The sequence below is a fragment of the Mirounga leonina genome, unplaced genomic scaffold, assembly GCF_011800145.1.
Source record: "Mirounga leonina isolate KUSES-001 unplaced genomic scaffold, KU_Mleo_1.0 Mir_114, whole genome shotgun sequence".
Classification (NCBI taxonomy): Eukaryota; Metazoa; Chordata; class Mammalia; order Carnivora; family Phocidae; genus Mirounga; species Mirounga leonina.
This window is the reverse complement of record NW_023270265.1, coordinates 17293589-17310402: the sequence shown is the minus strand read 5'-3', so window position 1 is coordinate 17310402 and position 16814 is coordinate 17293589. Positions and strand designations below refer to the sequence as shown.

The 16814-nt window shown below is 56.1% G+C and overlaps 1 protein-coding gene across 2 annotated transcripts in view; it reads left to right on the top strand.

Moving 5' to 3' along the window:
- Positions 1 to 16814, top strand: part of RET (ret proto-oncogene) — a 51952-nt gene that overhangs the window by 13413 nt on the left and 21725 nt on the right. For both annotated transcript variants that reach the window (XM_035024586.1, XM_035024596.1), the window contains exons 2-5: positions 9951 to 10217; positions 11947 to 12234; positions 14434 to 14678; positions 15830 to 16025. In XM_035024586.1, the coding sequence (XP_034880477.1) occupies positions 9951 to 10217; positions 11947 to 12234; positions 14434 to 14678; positions 15830 to 16025 (996 nt within the window). The remainder of the gene's footprint in view (positions 1 to 9950; positions 10218 to 11946; positions 12235 to 14433; positions 14679 to 15829; positions 16026 to 16814) is intronic.

The following is a 16814-nucleotide window of genomic DNA, read 5'->3' as shown; positions in this document are numbered from 1 at the left end:
GCCTACAGCAAAAGCTCAGGCGAGGTGTGCAAGGAAGAGCTTTTCACAAAGGTAGAAGGCTGTGCCTGTGTGTGCAGAGTGGTATCTCTGAGGGCCCCCAGGTCTCTTTCTCCATCCAGCGGCTCTCCCAAGCTGCCGTCCATGTTTCCCAGCCAAGGCCCAAGAGGACAGGTGTCTGGGGAGACACTGCACCCTGCATTGGGTGCCCTGTCCTTCCCCATCATGAACCACACAGTGAGGACTGAGGCTGGAGGGACGATGGTGGGCCCTGAGAGCTGAGCTCTGTGTGAAGCTCCTGGCCAGGCTGGCAGGCCGGAGCCTTGGGCTCTGCGCTAGATGCAACCTCCGGGAACATGGAGAGCCCCGGAGCTCATTAGGGGAAGCTGAGGCACCCAGTGTGGGCCGGGATGTCCACTTGCTCCTCACTGTGTGCGGGCTTATCCAGCTCGCCCTTGCTGTGTGCCCAGCCCACACCAGGAAGCCACTCAGCCTTGTGGGTGGTGGCACAGGCTGGCCACTCGGGCAGCATTTGGGGAAGAAGGAATGGAGGACTGGAACCGAGGCGGCACTGCCCTGATCACGGTGACTGGTGTCCTCATTGGGACATTAAAATAATTAAAATAATTAAGATGGTAAATTTTATGTGTATTTTACCACAATTAATTTTAAAAACTGGGATTCCCTTTTATGCCTCCCCCCAAATCTGTTATTTATAAATTCGATTTGCAAATTTGATCTATACTTTTTTCCTAAAAGCAGATACATTATAATCCCTTGTAAAAGCAGAGCCTCCCACTGAGACAAAGCGTAGTAATTGCAGGGTGACCCCGCATGCACGCACGTATGTGTGTGCGTGTGAGTGTGTGTGAGTGAGCACACCCGTTCTGACCACCATCTCCAGTTGGCAGTGCTCCTCAGACACCAGTAAGTCATCTCCTGAGCAGGGATCTGAGGTTTTGTTCTCAGCCTGGGGGCTGTTTGCTCAGCACCCACCACTGGCCTCCCCGAGATGGCTAGTGCACTAGAGGGCCCCGCACGTCCCTCACGAGTCTTGTGAGCATAGGAGGGCCATCTGTGTGGCTCTTCTCGCTCATTCTGCTGCTGACTCTCCACCTGTGGCTCCCAGTGCCCATCAGACCAAGCCAGAGTATCTTAGCTCCACCCCCTCTCTCATCCCAGATTTGGACCATTTCCCAAAAGTCTCCAGCATGCCCCCCCTTCATGAACCCATGTGTTTATTGGTTTGCTCCTTCATTGTTGCCTTCATTGGGTCACTCATTAGTCTGTTCTTTCAGCTCATAGTAGTGAGTTGGCTGATATGCCTGGAAGGTGGGTGCCCGAGAGAGTAGGGAGGAGGTGAGCTGGGGGGAGGACAGTTGGGGCCTCACCCCTGGTTAGGAGTTGTGTTTTATTCTGTAAGCAATGGGCAGTTAATACAGGGCTTCAGGCAGGGGTTGACATGGCCCAACTGACCCTGGGGGCTCTGTACAGTGGCCTGGGGGGTTAAGAGTGGGCTCAGGAAGGCCCCTTGAGCAGTGTGGTATCACCCAGGTGAGGGAGGAATGGGAGCATGGCAGCTTGGACTGGGGATGGCAGGGGGCAGTCTGTGGGCTGGTGGGAGGGGTAGAAGATGGAAGGGCCCATGGTGAGTCTGAGGTGTGTGACCTCAGCAGTGAGGTGGATGGTACCCTGAATGGGGCGGGCAGATGGGAGGAGTAGGCGGGGGTGGGTGGCCTGGGTCCTCCTCTAAGTGGACTGGAGCATGGGAGGGGCTGGAACAAGACAGTGGAGATTCGCACCCGGCACTGAGGATGAGGTCGGGGCTGGCGAACGTGGCCGTCATCAGCACAGAGGCTCATGAACATGGGTTATGAATGCTGTGGGACTGGCTGCCGTTTGCTTGGAGGGAACAGGGAGAGAAAATAAGGAGCTTCTGCCATCCAGAGGGCTGGCAAGGGGGAGGAACCCAGCCCAGGAGGTTGGCAAGCTGGCTTATTGTAGCGCATCTGGAGAGAACACCAGACAGGAGGTCCTAGAAGCAGCCAGAGAGAAGGGAGAATACCAAGGAGTGACAAGTAGAACGAGTATAGGATTCTCTGAAACAGCAACAAAAGCAAAAAAAAAAAAGTCCTTTGAAGGACTGAGAGAAGAAAATAACCTTCCTACAGAATTCTCTACACAGCAAAAGTACCTTCCAGGAAGGAGGTAGAAAGCTTATTTAAAAAACAATTTAAGAAAAGGCAAGAGAAACCCAAGCACCGGGTTCACGTCCGAAATGAGCGGCGTGAAGTGGAAGGTGGGGGCCCGGGCGGGGCAGCAGCAGTGCTAAGTGTCCAGTAAGGCTGGCCGTGCGTTGTGGGATTTACCTTCGGTGTAAGCATTGCGCATGATGCATCTGTGTGTATCAAATATGCCCCTAGAATAAAGAGCAGCCGGGAATGTGCTAGAGAGGAGGGGCCGTGGTGTGGACAGGCCACGTCCTGAGAGGGCGATAGTGCCCAGCGCCGGTGTTGGGGCTGGAGGGACCCCCGACAGGGACAGCTGGCCTGCAGGGGGAGGGGCCGCCCCTGGGGAGAAGTCGGTGGGGTCTGTTTCCCATTCCCAGCAAAGATGATGGCATTAGGAAATCGTCTGTTAAGGAGATTCTGCTGTGTTATAATAAAACTGTCATCTACGCGATCTGGCGCTCGTCAAGGGCGGAGCGGGGGCTGTCCGGCGAGTGGGGTCTGCAGGAAGGGCCTGCCCTGCACACACGCAGGCGCTGCCCCTAACCCCACCCCGTTCTTAGATCGCACCGTTGCACCTTTTTCTTTCTTCCTTAGGAGCCCTGAGTTCCAGCTTCCTTGTTGCAATGCTAGGACATTTTTAGCTGTTGGGGACTCTCTGCCTTTCCCTGGCAGGGCGACTGTGTGCCACGGTGAGTGTGACTCATCGGTGCTCATAGCAGTGTGGGGGACAGGCCCTGAGGTGGGGTCACAGGGCAGGGGCGCCCAGCCAGATCCGGACTGGCACAGAGGGCAGCACCGCCACTGCAGAGAGTGACAGGGAAGGCAGGGGCACCTCTGGTGAGCTGTGTGTGGCCCCGATGGCCAGGGCTGGCCAGGACCACGGAGAGCTGGTGCAGGTGAGCCCACAGTTGGGACCGGGCCACACTGTGCTACTCTACACTGAGTGGGCCAGTGCGTAAGTGTGAGTACGGAACCGTGTGCGTGTAAGAGAGTGAGTATGTGTAGGAGAGATGCATGTATCAATATGGGCTCACCGAGAATGCAGCCCTCACACAGCACTGGAAGCAGGAGAGGTTCACCTAGTTCACCTAAGCTGTGTGTTGAGAGAACAACGGTGGGCACAGGGGAGTTCCGTGGGCCACCTCAGGCTGAGGGCACCCAGGGAAGCCCCCCCCCCCGCCGCCCAGGCTGGGATCAGAGCCCGCTGGCAGAGCTGGGTAGCAGCCCACCCCTCATGGAAGAGTTAGCTGGGTTGCTAGGGCCGGGGCTGGCCTGCAGCCTCAGGGCCGGCTGGAGACAACCCTCCAGGGCACAGGGCAGCCAAGGCTGGGGATGGGTCTGGCGGGAAGGTGATCACCAGGCTCAGGTGTGGGCTGTGCGGGCACCACGGGACTGCACTTTGGGCAGGTGGATGAGGTGGAGCACTCGGAATGTCCCCACACCTCTCTGCTGCTGGCTGCCCCGAGGCGGCAGGAGCCCGAAAAAGCAAGGGACAGCAACGAGAGGCGGGAGCCCAGCCCTTGACCATCTGCAGTGACCTCCTCCGGCGAGGCTCAGCATCCTGCTCACTGCAAAGGAAGGAGCTCAGGGTCCAGTGTGGGCACGAGGACGTGCACACGCGGGGCAGAGTGTGTGTGAGTGCACACGTGTGAGTGTGTGCGTGCACATGTGCCCTGTGAAGGGTTGAACGAAGGGGGGGAGTGGGCCTGGTTCCATCTGTATCCAAATCCGAATAAATTAAATCTGCCAACCAAATGTGGAGCCTCGGAAACGACCTTTGCAGGTTACAAAATGGTCGAGGTAAAGGCAAAACCATGGCTGGGTGACCGAGTGCACTGAATGTAGCCAGCCACCCACCTGGCAGACACTGTGGTGGATTTGCTTGTAAACAAGATGTCAGGCGAGGCCCTGCTGAGAGCCGGACAGCACTTCAGCCCTGTCAGACGTGAGTTCCACACCTTTTTTCCATGTCGGGGTCAGGCAGGGTGGGAGCAGATGGGGTCTCCCTGAACGTGAGCAGTGACTTGAGCCTTGGGCAGGGGTGCCATGAGCTGCAAGGGACCCACTGTTCTGAGAGGAAAGGCCAGCTCCTCGCCCTGCAGCACGTTGCCATGCAACGGGGCAACCTGAGCAACCAGGACCATGGGGTGCCACTGGGGGGTGATGCGGGCCAACCCTATCCAGGCAGAAACCGTAGACTAGGTGTGGGGGAGGATTCTGGCACCCCGAGGCATTCAGAGGTGGGAGGTATGGGCTACCTCAGTGGGGGCCCAGGCCTGGTCAGCTGGGGATCAAGTCCTGCTATGTATGAGCCCATAGGCCAGGCAGCCCTTCCTGGCAGAAAGGTGCCAGCAGCGAGCCTCCTGGTGGGCTCAGCATCTGCCCTCATTCTGACTCCCACTGCCACTTTGTTAGCCAGTGTACCAAACCCCGAGACTCAAAACCACCAGCCGACTGACCTTCGTAAGGCTTCTCACCTCCCAGCCTCAGCGTTCTAAACTGTGAAATGGGGTAGTAAGGGGATCCACACACAGCAGCTGTGAATCTGAAGTACGAGCTTTGTATAATACATACCTGTGCAAAGGCGAGGCCTGTCTGCAACCTGCTGTGTCAGCTCCTGTCCCCAGCATGCCCCCCTCTGATTCGCAGCTGGAGAAGCTGAGACGCAGTGGAGGCCAGCAGACTGCAGAGGCTGCACAGCCCTGTGGAAGTGGACACCAGTGGCCCATCCCAGGCTCTCCTCATCCACCTGCCAGGACTGGCTGCAACATTTGTGGGGCCCAGTGTAGGATGATGATGTGGACCCCTTGTTCTAGAATTGTGAAGAATTTCAAAACAGTGACGTCAGAGCATTAAACCAAGTGTGGGGCCCTTTGGGACTGCCCAGGCTATACCCGCCCGAGGCCGGCCCTGCACCCACCTCCTCAGTTCCCTGCCTTCCCATCTAGAAGTGTCTGTGACATTGAGGAGCATTAAGGGAGCCATGCCTGGCTACAGGGACCACCTGGGAGGTACTTAAGTGCATTTAAGTCTGTTTCTGCTCACAATCATTGCCCAACCCACAAATCCCTTTTGGCAGCAATCATCTGGGCCCCACACAGATCCCGTAGGGCTGGGCTCTGTGCGATGAGAGCAGGCAGGACCCATTCTCTCCTGCACATGTGGTCTGCGTGGTGGGAACTGCACCAGCTTGGGGGTGGGGAGCTCTGGGAGCTCAGGCCGTCCTACCTCCTGGCCCCGGTACCACTGAAAGTGTGTGCAGTCAAGGAGGCCCCCAGAGGGGAGCCCAATTCTGGAGCTGCTCCTACCTACCCAGCAGTGGGGTGCTGTGGGGAGAGTATCTCCCCCTGACAAGACCTGTCTTCTACAGCCCCCAGGGGTCACCAGAACCCCCCGAAAGTCCCTTCCCACAGTGTCTCCAAGAACAGCCAAGTTCTACTCGGTTCTACCCTGCTGACCAGGGCCAGAAATGCGTGTCCTGAGAGAAAGCACCCGCAGGAGCAGTGTTGCCTCTCAGGATGTAAGCTCTGTTGACATGCAGCAACCCCTTGCTGGGCCTCTGGGGGCAAGAAGGCAGACGTCACCTCTCCGTGGAGGGGTCAAACACACCAAGGAAAGCTGGTGGCCTGGTGACATGGGCTCTGGAAGACACGGGCTGCTCTGGTCTGTGCCCAGTCTGGTGGACCCAGCAGCGTTCCCTGCAGCTCCAGGAGTTGAGGCCCAACGGCAGCCTCTCAGATCATGAGTGATTGGCGCGTGCCCTTCTGCCAGGGTGCTGAGGAGGTTGGCAGCACTCGTCTTGGCTGAGTCCCCTCCTTAGCCGGTGTTGGTGTCACAAGCCCAGGCTGCCCCTGGCCACCACCCTGTGAGGCCCCTGGATGTTAGTCTCTCCTCCTTTTTGTGCCCGGAAATGCCAAGCTGCCCAGAGAGATGGTGAGTCATCAGGACTGCCTTCCCCCTCGAGCCGGTATTCTTGACTTGCAGGGAGCCTCGGTCACTGCTCAGGGCTTTGTGGGGGAACAAAGCGTGTCCCAGCAGGCAGGGCTACCTCAGTGGGGGCCCAGGCCTGGTCAGCTGGGGATCAAGAGCATGGCAGCTGTAGGGGCACCGGGAGGTGAGTGGGCTGGTGAAGGATGTGCCGCTCTGGAACCCTGCTTTACAAATTCCCGTTCTCTTGCTGTCTGTGTGTGCGCCCTTGAGCAAACAAATGACTTTCTTTCCGCCTCAGTGTCTGTGTTTGCAGAGCAGCGGTCCTGACGGTGCCGCTGCTGGGGCTGTGGAGAGGATGAAAGGTCAGTGTGTATGCGTGGGGGATTGGCCTTGTGCTGTGCTGACTCCCAGAGCCACGCAGCCAGGCTGTGCCCACCCCACACTCCACCTTTGAGAGGCGGCAGCCCTGCAGGGGGCCAGCCCCTTCCAAAAGTTGTGCAGTCGGGACAGGGTCCGGCGGGGGTGGAAAGAGTCATGAATCATTCTTCCTGTCCATGGGGCAGCAAGCACTGCCTTCCCTGGCAGCCCCCCACTCAGTCCCTCCCCTAGAGCTCTTGCTGGATGCTCTGCCTTGTGGAGAACTTCGGGGAATGTTGGAGGACGAGGAGGCTGGGCCGCTGCTCGTGATTCAGGCCCTTGGTGGAGCCGCAGTGCTGGGCCTGGCTCTCATCCCCCTTCTGAGCCTGCCGTCTAGGACGTGGCCATGCTGAGATGCTGCCATGGTGGGTTGGGAGCCCCTATAATATCCGATTTCTGTGGGGGAGACTGGATGGGCCAGCCGAGGAGAGCAAGCCAGGAGTTACCCTGCCAGGCAGCACCGAGCAGGCTCTGGCACGCTCCTGGTGGGGGGTGGCTGCCAAGCCCCATCTGGGACTCCCCTACCACTGTCCCCTCCGTGTGGGTGTCTCCTCACCCACAGGGAGCATTCCTCTCTTTGTCTGAGTCATGACTTGATGAGTTGGTAGGGTCCTCTTTGGGGCTCCACACTGTGGGGAGTGTGGGTGCCTCTCCTGGGACGTGCAAGCCTCTGGAATGCATCCCAGGTGTGCAGGGGCCCTCAGAGGACCTGTTAGCCATGGCCCATCACTCAGCCCTGTGCTGGTGCATCAGCAGCCCTTCAATAGGGGCAGCAAGAGGCTGTGGCCCTGTGGGGCCTGTGGGGCCAACACAGCCCTCTGAGCTGCACTCCTGTCCCTCGTAGCATCAGCTGCTAAATCCCAAGGAGGTCAGCCCTGAATGCATCTGAGAACCTGTGTCCTCCTGGGCCAGGGGGGAGGGTGTGGGAAGAGAAGGGTGGCATTCAGGCAGCTCCTGCCCGTGTCTGCCGGTGAGACCCCAGGGTGGGGGAGGCATGGTCTCGGCACTCCCACCCGAGTTCCCTAGTGTGATTTCATGGCATTCCATTACCTGCCTCCCCCTTGAATGGCGGCCAATGTGACACTTTGGAGTGGATCCTTCCCCCAGTAAACTTCAGCTCAGAGCACAAGATAGGCTCCTTGGAGGTCCTGGCTTGCCCCTCCCTGAACTGCACCCACAGGGACTGAGTAATTCTAGGTCCCACTCCAGGGACACCTGTCCTCGGGAGGAGATTTCCAGAGGTCCAAAAGGCCACATTCTAAGTGTTGTCATTCCTCCACCCACACCCCCGCTTCCCTCCATCTCTGTGTTGAGTGCGGGGTGTGCAGGGTCAGGCCTTTGGCTCTGACCAGAGCATCTCTCTCTCTTCTCTCTCTCTCACCCTCCCTTCCTTCTCTCCCTCTCCCTCCCTTTCCGGAGCCCTTGCTCCTTCCCAGCCCAGGCCTGTCTGGCAGGGAGCAGACTGGGCCAAGGGCATGCTTCCCCCCCAAGGTGGCACTCGTAGTCTGGCTGCCTTTTGAAGTCATCCTGGAGAACATTCCACGGTGCAGGCAGCCTTCCTGTTTGCTTACCGTTTTATCGCTTCGGGATCTAAAAAGGTCTTCCCTGTGGTCTCCACCTGACTCCAGTTGGCACTTGATTGTTTCCCATACCCAAACGTGTCCTTGAGGACCCAGGCGGTGCCAGGGGTATCATACCTCTGCTGGTGCAGTCTGACCTGACTGCTTACCCCGACAGCTATGAAAAGAGTAGGGTCTAGGTGGAAAGAAGCTGACTGAAAAGAGAAATTGGCTTCATGTGAGCGAATACATGAGTTCTAATGTTTGTGTTGTATGTTGGGTACTTTCTGTGCATTATAGAGTGTTGACAGGGTTTTAGTGGTTTTTCAAGCATCGTTCGCTTATTTATCCAGCTTCTTGAAAATTCTTACTATTTTTTAAAACCTTTTATTATGAAAAATGTTGAACTTACACAAAATCAGCAGAGTAGTGGGCTTACCCAGTGAGGCCATGGTCCATATCCTCTTCCTTGTGGCAATCAGAGCTCTATCCACAGTCCCTTGGTGATCCTTCCACGTTGCCGTGTGTATCAATTGTTCATCCCTTTTTATTGTGGCATAAAATTGCGTGGTGTGAAAACCACCCTTTGCTTATCCACTCACCCGTTGAAGGGCATCTGGGCTGTTTCCAGTTCTTGGCTATGTGAATAACCCTGCCATTTGTGAATAAGTCATTTGATGGACATATGTGTTCCTCTCCTGGATAAATTCAGTAGGATTTCAGGGTCAAATGGTAGGAGTATGTTTAACTTTAAAGATTTGTTTCTCTTGGGGCACCTGGGCGGCTCAGTTGGTTAAGCGGCTGCCTTTGGCTCAGGTCATGATCCCAGGGTCCTGGGATCGAGCCCCACGTTGGGCTCCCTGCACAGCAGGAAGCCTGCTGCTCCCTCTCCAACTCCCCCTGCTTGTGTTGCCTCTCTCTCTGTCTCTTTCTCTGTCAAAAAATAAATTAAAAATCTGCAAAATAAATAAATAAAGATTTGTTTCTCTTATAAAGCGCCCTGGTTCAGGGGCGCCTGGGTAGCCCAGTTGGTTAAGCATCCAACTTTTGGTTTTGGCTCAGGTCATGATCTCGTGGGTCATGAGATCAAGCCCAGGTACAGGCTCCTCGTTCAGCAGGGAATCTGCTTGAAGATTCTCTCCCTCTGCCCCTCCCCCAACACGCACACACTCGTGATCTCTCACACACTCTCTCTCAAATAAGTAAATCTTGTGAATAAAGCAGTAAAGTGCCCTCCTTCATTTTTGGTGACTCTTGCCTGCCCTGCTTGTCTGGCATCACTGTGTACACTTGAAAACTCTGAATCCAGGTGATTTTCTGAGAAACCTGAGTGAACTCCCAGCTCTGTGTGGTTCACATGCTTATCAAACTTGGGTAATTGAGAACAATTTTGCAGGTGTTTTGTACTGCCTCCTCCTCTCTTTTCTTTTTCTGTTTTAAGGCAGTCCATCTGCAGCTTGTTTTTAGGTACGCAGATAGGTGTGTGTTGTATCTTTTTAGGTCTACAAGTGAGAAAGTCCTACTCAGATCAGAATTTTATTATTTCTTTATTTCTGTATAAAAGTCTTTAATCCTGTAAATTATGGAGGGTGAGATTTCTTTCTTATAATTTCAGAACAAGAAAATTGCATACAATTTTGCTTATAAACTATTACTTATGCTAGATTGGAATTTTAAGTTAGTAAATTTTGGGGTCCACAAAGAAGCTTTTATTAAAGTGTGAAATAAAGCTGCTGGAGAGTGCTGATCTACCTGGGAGGCCTGCTTGGGACATCGTCATTCCTCCCGCGCTCACACATTTCCCTGCTTTCTGCAGCTCCGCTAGGACTCTACTTCTCTAGGGATGCTTACTGGGAGAAACTGTATGTGGACCAGCCAGCTGGCATGCCCCTGCTCTACGTCCATGCCCTGCGGGACGTCCCCGAGGAGGTGCCCAGCTTCCGCCTGGGTCAGCATCTCTACGGCATCGCCTACCGTGCGAGGCTGCATGAGAACGACTGGATCCGCATCGAGGAGGACACAGGCCTTCTCTACCTTAACCGGAGCCTAGATCGCAGCGCCTGGGAGAAGCTCAGCATCCAAAGTAAGGGAGCCACCTAACCCCACCCTGACTTCCCCTCCCACAGCCCACATCACACCCACCGTGAGGCTCAAGAGGGTGGTTCCTGGACCATCCCTGCTGTGTAAGAGTGAAGGGTGAGGTGAGGCTGGCCTGCCTCTCTGTCCAGCCTGGCCAGGACACCAGGATGAGTTTGGGGGCCGCTGATGACCCTTGGCCTTCTGAGTCTGTTAGGATTTTGGAGAACCCTTGGAAAGAATCGGGTGCTCTTTCCATGCTGGACTTAGATGGCTTTTCCATTTGGGTATATAGGATTTGGGGTTACAAGAGAGGGGTTAAGAGGGCCTGGAAAAATTGGAAAATTTTGATTTAACAAATGACCTGGAACTTTCTAGAGAAGTAGCAGTTCCACGGAAAGCTTGTCTTCCCATCAGCAGCAAGCTGCCCTCGGTACCCAGTGGGGACTCAGGCCTGGTGCCGGGGAGGAAAGTGGCGTGGAAGGAAGACCTGGCCAGCCTCCTCAGAGCAGGAGTCAGAGCAGAGAGAAGGCCACATGTGACCCTGATACTGGGGAGTGGAGCAGCTTTCTGCCTTGTGGCACAAAATGGTGATCGCACACCCAATAGCTCCCCACCTCCAAGCATCTCCTCCGAAGACATGGCCTCACTGCACCCTCACACCAGCCCTGAGCTCCCTCCAGAGACCTGTGGCATGCCTGCGAATGCAGAGTGGGCCGCACTGCCCAGCAGGGGCAGAATGACTGCGCCCCTGTCTGCCAAGGAAAGCCAAGGTCACATGAGAGAGCCCACCACCGGGGCACCCCCAGTTCTGGAGGTGGCATCTGAGATGGGTCTTGGTTCTGCCTGTACTTGGTTGCTGCCGCCTCCATCCCAAGCCCCTTTGGGGAACTTAAACTAGGTTTCCAGGGGTAGAGGCCAGAGTGGAATTTGCCGAGGGTCCACATTTCCTAGGAGGCCTGTTCTGTTCATGATTGCACCTGTTAAGTCCAGTCAGGAGAGAAACCACACGGTAACTGGAACAGGGCAGGCTCGTCTAGAAAATGCTTAACTACAACCGGGGATTGAAGCACCAAAGGACAGGCTAGGAAGAAGCAAAGAGAACTCTGATAAATATGGGAAGAGCAAATGTGGGAGAGCAACCACTATAGGGCTGAGAGAGATCCAGACCTTGTTGGAGAAAGCCTCCATGATGGAGTTTGCTGGAAATTCCCCCTCCAGGTGCTGGGGAAGTCTGTCCATGGGTGTGTCTCTGCAGAGGCGTTCCAGGAGGACAGTCCCTCGGGAGGGTGAAGAGCCCCCACAAGCAGCCAGCCTGGGGAAGTGCTCTACCTACTGTTAGACCTGGGACTCAGGGTACCCCTCTGAGGGGGCAATGATGTGCCAGAGGGTGGTGGGGAGAAATAGGGGGGACAATAGACCCCAGTGCTCAGCGCACCTGAGGGAGTGGTATTTGAGCCGAGACCTGAATGACAAGAGAGGTGGGCCTGTGAGGCACCCCCAAGCAGAGGGAGTAAAACCATGAGATCCTGAAGCAGAGACAGACCCCAGGTCTAGGGCAGTTCAGGGCAAGCGGAAGGTGGCTGGCCAGGGTCGAGAGCCCAGTGGAGCCCTGTGGACAACGGAGAGGACTGGGCTTTACACCAACCCTGGAGCTCCTGCCCCGTCCCCATTCCGTTCCCCACCACCTGTGGGTGTGGCTGGTGCCCCACCAAGCCTGACTTCTCTCTCTGCAGATGGCGGCTTCCCTGTGCTCACCATCTACCTCCAGGTCTTCCTGTTGTCTGCGTCCCTGCGTGAGGGCGAGTGCCAGTGGCCAGGCTGTGCCCGGGTGTACTTCTCCTTCATCAACACTTCCTTCCCGGCTTGTGGTTCCCTCAAACCCCGGGAGCTCTGCTTTCCCGAAACAAGCGTCTCCTTCCGCATCAGAGAGAACAGGCCTCCTGGCACCTTCCACCAATTCCGGCTGCTGCCTGTGCAGTTCCTGTGCCCCAACATCAGTGTGTCCTACAGGCTCCTAGAAGGTGAGTGCTGGCTTCGTAGGGCCCCCCTCAGCGTCTTCTCAGTGCCAGGCACAGCCCCGCCAGCCCTTGACATGAGCCATCTGGTTTACTCTTCACCACCACACCATTCGTTCATTCATTTAATATTCCAGAAGTACTTCTTGTGTGCCTGTCATGAACCAAATACTGTTCTAGGGGCTAAGGATGTGACCGTGAACTAAACAAGCCAAAATCCTGCCTGCCTGGAGCCTCCATTCCCCTGGGGTGGCCTCTGGAACATGCTATCTGGGAAGTAAAACTCCAAGGATGTGGAGTGGTGGAGATTGCAGTCTTATATCTCATGGCTAGGAAGGGGAGTGCTGGAGCAAAGGTGGGAGGGCACCAGGCAAGCTGGGCTAGCCCCTTTGAGATCGCTGCGGTGGGGCCCCGGGGTAGCTGGGGTGGGGGGACCAGAGGCCCATGAGGACAGAGAAGTTCCTGAGGGTTTCTCCTTGAGGGACTGGGGAGTCATGGAAGGCTTGTAGGGGGTGGTATTGACAAGCCCTGACTTACCTTTAAAGGATTATTCTGGTTGCTGTGCTAGGAATGATCCGGTACAGGGTGGTGTGGGGTAGAAGCAAGGATACAGGAGGCTACCTGAGAAATCCCTGAGCAGCAGGATGGAAACTGAAAGAAAGATGGAAGCCACAGGGCAGTGAGGAGCAGGCGGCTTCTGGGCATGTTTTGAAGGAAGATCCAGCAGGATTTCTTGATGAGTTGGCTGTGGGTGTTGAGGGAAAGAGGGGAGCCAGCGTGGTTCTAGGACTCTGCTTGAGCAGCTGCAAGGGCAGCCAACCGAGCCACAAGATGGCCCTGGGGAGGCTGGCCAAGGGGGGACCAGGAGGTGAATCCCAGTGGAGGTGAGAGAACGCACCCGAGCAGACTGATGACAAGAGGCACCCCTGAAATATTCAAAAGCAAGGAACTGGGACACGGAAGGTAGACTGCAGTGGAACCTGGATTCACACCAGGTTTATCGCACACACATGGTAATGAGCTAAAGAAAATCTCAGTAAAGTAAGAAAAGGAGCCATCCACTCCCCCAGGATCCTTACCTTTGCCCTGCAGCAGGGATAAATGTCTTTGTGCAAGATTGTCAGCCAAATATCAGGTTTAGAAAGCTGCCTTTCCTCATGAAGATTGCGTAATTAAATTTTGTTGAGCATGTTTTTGTAACCATAAACAACAGAGAGAAACATTATATGATAAGCATTTCCCACGTGTAATGTAATACATGGCACTGACGTGAGGGACCGAGGGACGTTTGCTTTCCTGCCGGGTGGAGCTGACGTAACCTCTGTGGTTGGCTGTGGGGGTGGTCAGTGTTGACCCTCAAGCCGTCAGCATTTCCCCCTTCTCTCAGTTATTCCTGGAGGATGAATTTCAGTACAGGCTTGGATTGAAGAGTGTACTATCCCGACTGGTCCTCCCCTCACCAGGTTGTGGGAAGATACACGAGTCACTGACCATACAGCAGGGCTTCATCTAGCCCATCCTCTGGTGAGGAAACAGTGGCACAGAGAGGCGGAACAACCAATCTGGGGTCACACAGCCAGGAGGTATAAAGTGGGCATGCAAAGAAGGCAGTTGGAAATATTTGTGTGTTAACTTCAAACCGCACACTAAATGTCCACCATGTTTGTTTTCATGTGGTGGAATAGTGGCTTTATTTCTCACATTCTCTAAAATGAGCACATATTATTTCCATAATTTTAAAATTGCATAACTATTTTTTTCAAGAGCCAGCCAATGCTGGGAGCTGGATCTCTGGGCCTGCAGCCTGGTTGAGCTGGTGTCCCCCACACCCCCATCCCCACCAGGGGAGGCAAGGTTGGGGACGTGATGTGAGCAGCCCTCCCTAGGTCATCAGGGTGAGGACCTGATGCAGGCCTTCTGATTCCCCGAGCTTCCCCATCAGCGCGAGTGAAACTGGCAGGCCCAAGAAAGCTCATTAGTGCACAGTCATCACTGCCAACCAGTGCTTGGAGCTCTGTGCCCCACCCCTCTCCAATCTGGAGCCGAGGAGGAGGAGCTCAGGGCAGGGCCAGCATGCACCCCAACTCTGACCCACAGAGGCCACCCTCCCCTGCAGCCTCTCCGGGCGGGCCCCTGAAAAAGGCAGCTCACCCTGCTCCCTGGCCCAGGAGTCATGTTGGGGTTCCTGGTCTGCTTGGTGTGTAGGTGAGAATCTGCCCTTCCGTTGCGCCCCGGACAGCCTGGAGGTGAGCACACGCTGGGCCCTGGACCGCGAGCTGCGGGAGAAGTATGAGCTGGTGGCCGCGTGCACGGTGCGCGTCGGCGCGCGCAAAGAGGAGGTGGTGATGGTGCCCTTCCCCGTGACCGTGTATGATGAGGACGACTCGGCGCCCACCTTCCTCGGGGGCTTCGACACCGCCAGCGCTGTGGTGGAGTTCAAGAGGAAGGAGGTGCCTATCTGCCACCGCTGTGCTTGTCTGTTGTCTGTCGTCCATCTGTTGGGTGTCTGCCACTCCGTCCACCATTTATTCTTGGTCTATTGAGCTGTCCGTCTAGCCATCCAGCCATGTGGCTGAGCATCCCTCCAGCCATTTGTCTTTCATTTGTCCACCCAGCTGTGTGTTGGGGCTTTCTGCGTGTCTCAAGGGGAGGAGAAGAGGGGAGGTCAGCCCAGCTGGCCCCCGACGAGTGTCCGGGGACCCCGGATGCCTAGCATGAGTCTGACCAGGCTGGCAAGGCCAAGGGCGCGCGTTGGAGAGGGGGAGAGGACAGCGGCCAGGAGGCATCCCCTTCCACCGCTGTCAGCCCTCACTGGAGGGTCAGAGAGACTCCTGGAGGGTAGCCCAGCAGTGCAGCAAGACCGGGAGTGGCTCGGGCTGGGATCGCCCAGCACGGCCCCGCCCACCTCGGCCCGCCCCGCTCTGGTCCGGCAGGTGGAGCGTGACTGCCACCTGCTGGGCCTTGGGCCATCCTGCAGCCCGCTGGCCAAGGGCGCAATGGGAGACGTGTGGTTGGGTCTCTGGGTAACCCAGGTGCTGGTTTGGTGGATGGGCCGGCGGGAAGAAAGTACATCTTATTGGTAAAGATCACATAAGCTTGAACGGCTGCCTTGGGGTGACAACAAGGAGTCTGGTTAGCAGCGAAAGCAAAGATGCCCTGTGACTGCTCAGAACTCTCCTCGTGATCCCCTCCAGCCTGGTATATAGAAGGTGTTTGGAGGAGAACGTTCTGGCGTACACCTGAGCGGGCTTGGATCTGGCTTTGCCATCTATCGCTATGTGACAGGGAGCTAACTCCACCCTGTGGGGCCCAGCTTGCTGTTCTCTGTGGGACCTGGTGAAGTCTGTCAGTGGAGCACCTGGGCAGCTGCTTTAATCCATTCTGACGGGAAGTCTGTAGGTACCTATCATACCTGTTGCACAGGTGAGGCGCAGTGGCCCAGGGAGGGAACTCTAACACAGCTCAGGCTGTCCCTAGAGCCTGCTCTGACTGCACACTCTTGGTCCACTTGTGGGGCATGTGCCCTCCGGAGGTCTCAGCCTGCAGGGTCTCTGAGGGGTCCCTCTCACCAGCTCTGACTAACACCCATTGTTTTCCACAGGGCACTGTGGTGGCCACGATACGTGTCTTCGACGCAGATGTGGTGCCAGCATCTGGGGAGCTGCTGAGGCGATACACAAGCACACTACTCCCTGGGGATGCCTGGGCCCTCCAGACTTTCCGTGTCGAGCACTCACCCAACGAGACCTTGACCCAGGCCAACGGCAGCTTTGTGCGGGCAACTGTGCATGACTACAGTAAGAGGGGCCAGGCATGGCCTGGCTGGGCCCCCTAGGGAACCGGCAGTCCACTCTTCTCTAACCACCCTACACACACACACACACACTTGTCCTGGCCCTCCGAGCCCCAGGCCACAGATCCTTCCACTCCTCTCCGCCCTTCCTTGTCTCTACTGGGCTCACCTTGGCCACCTTGGTGGGGTTTTACAGGCTTTCTTCTCTCCCTGAACTGCCTCCTGGCAGACTTTGGTAGGGCCCTACCACACTTCCCCATGCTGACCATGCCAGGGCTCACTGCCCACTACAGGTATATACATCATTGCCTGAGGCCTTCCTCTGGCCTCTGCTTTGCAACCCCCGAGGTACCTGAGTGCCTGGGGATTATTTCTCCCTTGTCCCCACAGCTCTCTACTAACAGGGGTTAGTATACAATGGCAGCTCTGTGTGTTTGAGCCAGAGGATCCCGCAGAGATTGTCCTATCTGGCTCCTGGAATGTACTGCAGGACTAAGTTCCAGGGGCCCACTGTGCTTACCTGCAGGATGGGGCATCTTCATCAGCTGCCTTGCCCCCACCCTCCTGCCCATGTTTTCTGGGATTACCTTCCAAATACCCAACTTGCACTCGAATCCTTGATTTGGGATCTGCTTCTGAAGGATCCCAGAATCGCTGGTAGTGTTACTCCTTTCTGCCTGGACAGATCCTGTTTGTTTCTCATCCTCCCCACCCCCACTGAGCCTTTGATGGTCTCCTACCCTGTATAAGGGAAAATGTCATCCCTGCCAGGCCCACTCATTCTGTACACCAT